Source organism: Alligator sinensis, unplaced genomic scaffold (assembly GCF_000455745.1).
Source record: "Alligator sinensis unplaced genomic scaffold, ASM45574v1 scaffold203_1, whole genome shotgun sequence".
Classification (NCBI taxonomy): domain Eukaryota; kingdom Metazoa; phylum Chordata; order Crocodylia; family Alligatoridae; genus Alligator; species Alligator sinensis.
In genome coordinates this window covers 2,308,532-2,316,435 of record NW_005841949.1, presented here as the reverse complement: position 1 = coordinate 2,316,435, position 7,904 = coordinate 2,308,532, and the positions used below count along the sequence as shown (strand labels likewise).

Below are 7,904 nucleotides of genomic sequence, written 5' to 3'. Positions count from 1 at the left end.
TGGGAGAGTGACAGGGGGCATCAGGGGGCTTGTGCAGAGCACCCCCATGCAGTGGGGGGCAGTGGGGGGCAGTGGGGGGCAGCAGGGTTTGTCCTCCACCTGGTAGCACCCGCTGAGTTGGGGCTTTTTTTTAACAAGTGCCGGGAGCTGGGGCAGCCATTGCCGGGCTGGGAGAGAGGCGGGGGATGGGCCTGGCCTGACAGATTCGGCTGAATCGAATCAGGACAGTGATCTGAATCACCCAATTGAATCACTGTCCCCCAAATCAGCCAAATTCACAGCGAATACTAGCTGCTTCACACAGGCCTAATATCTGGTAACTTCTTTAAGGTTCTGCAAGGAGTTTGCACCAGGGGCTGGAATTGAACACAGACATCTTGTATACCAGGCCAGTACCATAAGCACAAAAACATCCTTCTTGCATATTAATACAGGAAGAGCAGGCCTGAAGGTGTCAAGGAATGACTAGTCTAAATTAGTTCCAGAAGATTAACATCCCAGCAAAACACTGGGCATATTTTAGAAACAGGTATCTGACCATGGCTGGGATTTTGTTTCTCTGGCAGACCAAACCACTGATAATCCCAACATCTTGCTGTCAGATGGCACTGCTTGTCTGCAGATCAGAGCTTTACAGAAGAGTATCATGATAGCTTTTTTACAGATGGAAAAACTGAGGCACAGAGCTCTGAGATGACTTGCCTAGGAGACCAGCAGCAGAACTGGGATAGAACCCCAGTTCTCACTGGTGTTTTCCACTAGATCACAGTATCATCCCTTTGCAAGTGACATGTTAACAGCCTCTACCCCTTTACTACTAACTATAAGTCTTACTACCCTACCTGGAGTAGACCTGCTGGCTTCAACAGAGCTACTTGTAGTTGTGAGAGTCCTTACAGTAGAGAGATGAGCCCCTGTTGAGATAACTGATGATAAAGCAGCTGTACATGAAGCTCTCTCTAACCCAGTTGGTGGACCTGGTCAGAATCTATTTGACAAAATGCTTTACAGAAATATACAATCTTATCAGTTCCAGTGAAGTTTTTGGGGATCCAGTTTTCTCTGGTTGCTTATGATAACAGCAGAGAGAAGCTCTTACAGTTAATGACTTAGTGTTAAGGCACTAGTGTAGGCTGTAGAAAACTCATGGTCATGCACCTGCTTGCCTCACAATAAGTAGGGATGAAAAACTCTGCTCTGATTCAGGCAGACAAGAGCCTTGAAGGTAAGTTTTTCTCATCTTAGGTCAGTACCTGAATGAATAGGCTACAGAGCAACTGTCTCTCCAAAGCTCTACCTGAATCAACAGTCTCAGGGTTCAGACTGAAAACAGACACTGGCACAATCCAAGTGTCCCAGCAACACTCCTTATATGGAACCAAAGCATATTTTAAAATATCAGAAGCTATGGCAGAATGAAACTGGACTCTACCCAACAGCTTTCTTTGCCTACCCTTCGTGGCTACAGCAGTAACTCTGTGTCCCCAACTACCTTGACTGATCACAAGTCTCATGGTATTACGCAGAGCCATCCTTAGGGAAAATGGTGCCCTGAGTGAACTTGTATTTTGCACTCCCACCCAGTCAGGAATACAGCTGCAGGCAGAGGCAGGTTGGCAGGGGCAAGGGCTCAGTCCAGCAGAGAGGTGGAGTGGCATGGTGTGCCAGGCAGGCAGGTGAGCAGGCACTGCTGCTGCTGTGCAGGAGCAAGGTGGGTGGGCTGGAGCAGGCACCACCCCACCTGCACGTGCCCAGCCCAGTTCCTCCTGAGTAGCAGCTGGAGGTAGTGGGGCAGGGCGGGCTGGGCTGGGCTGGGCACTACTTTTCCTGTCTAGGGTAAGGATCAGCTGGACTGGCAGGGCAGGGTGGGGATATGTTTGTGCATGTATGTGTGTGTTTGGTGCCCCCCTGACTGTAGCACGCTGAGCGGTCACCTATGTTGCCCACCCCTAATACTCTGGTATTATATGTGCTTTCCTTAAAGTCCCCACTCTCCAACCAGGTATTAGATGAGCACCTCAGCCTTCATTAAAAAAAATGTAAGTTCTAGCCTCAGGGACTCAAAAGGCCACATTTGTTATTGTAATTTTGAGGTCAGATGTGAAAGCTTGGATTTGGCAACATTCAAATACAGAAATACGTATTTTCTGAAACATTCCAAAAATCACCTGTGGACTGTGACCAAGCAGGAGCAGGGAGAGTCTGGAGACTTTCTGACTATGAGGGTGGTCAAGCATTGAAACAGGCTACCTAGAGAAGCAATGGGATCTCCATCCCTGGAAATTTTCAGTTTGCATAGACTGGGATGGTTTAAACAGATGATCTTGCCTTGAGCAGGAGACTGAACCAAATTACATTGTGAGGTCCCTTCTAGCTCTGCTTTCCTATGACAGTACCCTATACTACCCACATCAAGCTCTGTCCATCTTGCAAGTCTTATCAGCTGGAATATATTAGCCCAGGCCTTCCCTCAATAGTACACACAAGTTTTCATGAACCCTGTATTTTTGCACTGTCATTTTTGCCTAGTTGTTCTAGGCTACTGTGGCATCAATAATTACACACTGAAAATGTGAGGCAAAATTCAGGGCTTTTTTAGACTCAAGGTCCCCTTAGAAAATTGTCAGCTCTTAGCTTTCACTTATTTTTTGACTGTGGAAAAAATGATAGAGCAATTCTTCTCTGGCAAAGAACTCAACAAAGGCTACAACTTGTCAGAATGTTTTTGACACTATGGATTCCTATTTGAAATCTCTGGGTTTATTTTGTGAATCATATGTAGGTGTTTGCTAATAGTGTGCAGCACACTGTGACACCCTTAAAGGGTTCTCATGGCATCCCAGTGTTGCAGAACCCTGTTAAGAATCACTGCTCTAGGCAGGAACTTGGTTATTCTGTTTTCCTTGGAGAGAAAGTGAGGCCCTGCTCACTGAGGCTCTTTGGAACTAGACCAGATCATGTTTCCTGTGATTCAATAATTCATGTTCTCAATGCCATCTGCAATATGTGCCTTGACATATATTGAATCCAGTGGCAGACTGCCAGGGTCTGTGCCAGCAGTTCCAGCCCAATAACACCCCAACAATGGGAGAGCTGTACAGGCAGTCTGATGAGCTGTGGGCAAAGCTCATGTCTGGCTTGTAGATTGTGAGAAGGTGCTGTGACCTGTACATTGACTCACACTGCTCCCTGAAGTATAGGGTCCTCAAGCCCTGTGCTGGGGTAGCAAAGTAGGCATAGACTCAGAGGACAGAACACTCCCTTCTGAACTCTTCCCTCTGCTCTGTGAACTTTTTCCCTGGTGTAGGATAAATGAAGCAGAATCTCATGTGATCACTTGCCTCCAAGAGCTAGGGATTTAAGTAAAACATCAAATATAGCAGGACTTATAATAGAGTCACAAGAATTGGTGACAGTGGGTAAGGCAAAGAAACAGATGCCAGTAAATGCAACTTCAGACAGTCTGGAGTTTTTACAGAGGAAACTGTGGGGTGTGTTGGGGGGATACTCCGATTTCAAGACAAGGGAAATATCTGCTCTAAGCATGCTTTGGCAAGACAAATGTCACTAGCCCCATTCTGATATGGAGAGTCAGGGCTGCTGCCTTCTGCTCTATTTCCTTCCAGTGGTGCTGAAATCCCAGGCAGGAGCAGTTTTCGTGGCAATTCTGGGCTCCATTTTGGAGGTGTTGATAAGCAGGCACACTGGGTTTTCATAACATTTGAAGCCGTATGGAACTAGGATTTGAATGGAGGCCAAAACCTGAATCAGTACCATCTCCCTATGCCCTTGTGAGTATGCCTGGCACTATGGAAATAGCCTCTCCAACGTGAGGCAGTCCTCCTTGTGGTGCCCCATCACTGCAGCCCTTGGAGGGAACGGTGCAGCAATGAGGTGTGCTGGACATTTGTGTCAGGAGGGAAGCTGACAAGGAGGCAAGGAAAGGAGGGGAAGAAGGGAATGAAACAATGGAAAAAGAGAAGGAAGAACCACAGGCAGAGAAATGTCTTCTTACCACTCCAGCTCCCTTCCTAGCACTTTCCAGCTCCTGGAAGAAGTTTTCCAGCTCCTTGCCTTCAATGTAGCCATTTCCTGCAAGGAAAAACATGTGGTTAGATGTGATTAAGGATTTGATGAGAAGTGGGTTCAGGTGCCAGCACTGTATTCTCTGCAGAGACCCTGTCCCTGGAGCTATGGCACTGAAGCAGCCTTTGTACTTGCATGAAAAAATCAAGTTTCTAGCCTTCACAGCTGAGGAGAGCAGCTTGAATTGCCCTAAGTAACCCAGTCCAGCAACATCTGCCTGAATTTGAAGAGAGCTCGAGTGAACTGTTCTGAGAAAAAGAACTGCCCCATGCATCTCAAGGAGGTGCTAACTCCAAGACCCCAATACTCCAGGGGTTCCCCACATCCCCAGGCCAGCCGGTTACAATGTGTGCATCAGGACTAAGGAGGGAAGAATAAAGTAGGCCCAATCCATCACACAAGCTATGACACCGGGCAGCTGAGAGATCTACTGAATGCCCCTGCTGCCTCCCTGCTTCCCCTAAGGGGAGCCTTGTTTGACTTTAACCCTGCCTCATCTCATGTATTCATGCCTATCACAGATGCAGTGACTGCTGTCAAATCCTCTCACTTCTCTCCAGGCCAGGGCTGGTATTCCAGTTCTGCATTTCATAAAACCTTAGCATGTCAGCTGAAAACCCACAAGGAGGGAAGCAATGATGAAAAACCTATGAAATTTAAACCCATATGCCTTGGCAGCTCTGCTTAAGCCCTGCCTTTTTCCCTTTCTCTCTGAAGGACATACCTGCTCTTCTTCAGCTAGAGCAAGACCCCATGCAATAGCTCCCAAATAGGGAAGCAAAATGATTCTGAGGGCTGCCAGCCCTAGATCACTGACTTTCAAGAGTCAGGGCCTGTGACCCCACCATGTGGCACAGGGACTATCTCCATTTCAAGTTTATGGGATAGAAGTGATCAGTAGGCCTGTGCGAAGCAGCAAGTATTTGCTTCAGATTCAAATTTGGCCAATTCGGAGGGACAGTGATTCGATTTGGTGATTCGAATCACTGTCCCAATTCGATTCAGCCAATTTGGAATTGGAGATTCGGCACCGATTTGGAGATTCAGCCATAGACTATACAGGCAGCAGTCCTCGATGACACTGGACAGAGCTGCCTCCAGCTGGTAAGTATGTTGTGGTGGGCGGAGTGGGGAGGGAAGGGGTGTGGAGGAGACAGATCAACGCCCTCACAGCAAGGGAGGGATTGGGGCAGCTGTTGGGGCAGGGGTGCTGACTTGGGGAAGGGGGGTCCTGCCACTGTGCCCTGATGTGCATTGCCAGTCCAGGAGCTGCTGTTTTGGTGGTTCCTCTGGCAGTTCTCACCACCAATCTGAGGCATAGGAGCGGGCGTGTGCCCCTGGATCTGCATGGGGTGGGCTGGGCTGCACTCCGGATGGGTGGTGAGAGCGGGGGCGCGGGACAGTCCTGCTGTACTGCCTCAGACAAGCGGTGCACAGCAGTGGAAGCCACTCCAACCTCCCCATGTTGCCTGGACAAGCCATGGCTTTTCCCTGCCCCGGCTGGGCGAGCAGCAGCAGGGCATTGGGGCGGGTGCCACACCGGGATTGGGGTGGGGCTGGTGGCAGGGGCTATGGGGAATTTTAGGGTGGGTGCAGACCCCCCCATAGCCTGCACTCCACTGTGTTCTGCTGGGCGAGTGGAGCCAGGGATGCACTCAAGGTGGCAAGCCGCCACTGCCAGGCTGCACTCTGCAGGGTGGGCGGAGCCAGGGCTATGCTCCAGGCTGTGCCTGGGGCTAGCACAGCCCTGGCTCCACCTGCCCTGCAGAGGCCGGTGGTGAGCAGCTGGGGCTAGCCACCTGGAGCGCAGCCTGGCTCAGCCCACTCCACGCAGATCCGGGGACACATGCCTGCACCCATGCCCTTGCAGACCAGCTGTGAGAGCTGCTGAATGGGCCACTGGAAGAGCATCTCCTGGACTGGCAGCGTGAAGCGGCACACAGTGACAGGAGCTCCCCTCCCCAAGTCCCGTGCCCCCCTGTCCTGGCTGGGCAGCTTGTCCCAACCCCAGCCCCAATCCCTCCATTGCTGTGGGGACATTGTTACCTCTCAGCTCTGTGTTCTTGGGGAACCCTGGCACAGTATGCAGCCTGTTTGACTCACAAAGGACTCATCCCCTCTCCACCTCTGCCTGAACAAGAACTGATTAGAGGAAGGACTTACAAAAGACTATGAAGATGCAGTGGGAGACCCATCTAAAGCCTTCCAGGCAAGGGTGATAAGAGTGAAGTTCCCCCGGTCTGATCTGCATCCAAGATGGAACCAGATGACAACTCATTTAACTGGGAGATGGGACAGGAAAGCACCTTCATTAGCATCCAGGATGGAGAACAGAGATTCCAAGAAAAGGACCACACTGAATTCTGGGACCAGAGCGGCAGGGGAGCACTGCATGATGGGGGATCCCTGCTCCAAATGCTAATCAACCCACATCTATAGGCACCCAGCTCAACATTTATCAGACCAATTTTAGTAATGACTCCTTTAGTGGTACCCAAAATACTGAACCTTCCTGTCTGTATTGTGAGCTCCCTCAGAGTAATGCCACCCATAGCCAGGAGTGATCAGTTCCTATTATCCAGCATATGAGCCATCGTTTACCCATAAACAAACCTAGTGCTCTCCCTTGAGCCACTGTTAGTTCTCTACAAAACCCCCTACCCAAGTTCCTGGGGCTTGGATCCAAAAACTGCACCAGTTCCACTCCTTTTCTGCCTGGAATCTCATCATTGATTGTGCTGAGGGCTCTGCCTGTCTGCCAGCTCCAACAACACCTGGGAACTTCGACTGACTGGTTCAAGCTTCGCTGGGTGGTGAGACCCCAACTCTCTCTCTCTCTCTTTCTCCGACTCCAGGAACCTGACTTTTATTCCCTTACTCCAGGCACAACTCCCTAAACCTGACTTTTCTAATCAAAGTTGAACTAGACTTCCCCAAAAACCTAACTGAAACTATGTAATATTGTAACTGTTTTATTTTTCTCTCTTGTATGGCTATTAATACTGGCATCATCATAAGTTCATATACCTGGCAATAAATAACTTTTATGGTCAAGCTGTTTGCTATACTCTCTCTCTGAACCTCACTTACTCTTCCTTCCCCTTGACCTCCCCATTTGATCTGTAGCAACGCTTCTTTTACCTAAGCCAAAGATCCCTGTAATGCCCAAAACTACAGTGGAGTCTGCTCATCAAGGGAGTTACTGCTAGGACCATTGTGACAATAGATTGGGGACATGCTGAGTTTTGAGGCGCATGAGGGTATCAGCTGAAAGTGCTGATTGGCTCAGATATGTTCTGTGAGAGTGTGTGTGTGTGTGTGTGTGTGTGTGTGTGTGTGTGTGTGTGTGTGTGTGTGTGTGTGTGTGTGTGTGTCTAACTGCATTTATTATTGTTCTGCTGACATAAGGAATAAACTGAGTACAAGGCACATGAGGGTGTCAGCCTGTCAATGCTGAATAGTCCAGCCTGACTCAAATGTGCTCTGTAAACCTGTGTGCTTGTGTCTGACTGCATTTTAGTGTTTCCCTGATGAACTGAATTCAAGGCATATGAGGGTGTTAGCCTGTCAATGCTAAATAACCCAGCCTGGCTCAGGCGTGTCCTGTTAATCTGCATGTATATGTGCATATATGTGTTTGATTGATTTGGTGGCTGGAGGAACCCAGCCCCACTGAAACAGTCCTGCAAGATAGCTCCATTGGGGGTGAGGACTTGCAGAAGGGAGAGATACAGCTCTATATATAGAGATACAGCCCAGTGCTCTTCAGGGTACTGAAGGCACTGGCCGACGTCATTGCACAGCCCCTGGGGGGAATA

The 7,904-nt window shown here is 49.3% G+C and overlaps 1 protein-coding gene across 1 annotated transcript in view; it reads right to left on the bottom strand.

Annotated features, from left to right (window-relative positions):
• Positions 1 to 7,904, bottom strand: part of CALB2 (calbindin 2) — a 54,942-nt gene that overhangs the window by 17,152 nt on the left and 29,886 nt on the right. Inside the window, exon 2 of the mRNA XM_014518318.2 lies at positions 4,016 to 4,092. Within this exon, the coding sequence (XP_014373804.1) occupies positions 4,016 to 4,092 (77 nt within the window). The remainder of the gene's footprint in view (positions 1 to 4,015; positions 4,093 to 7,904) is intronic.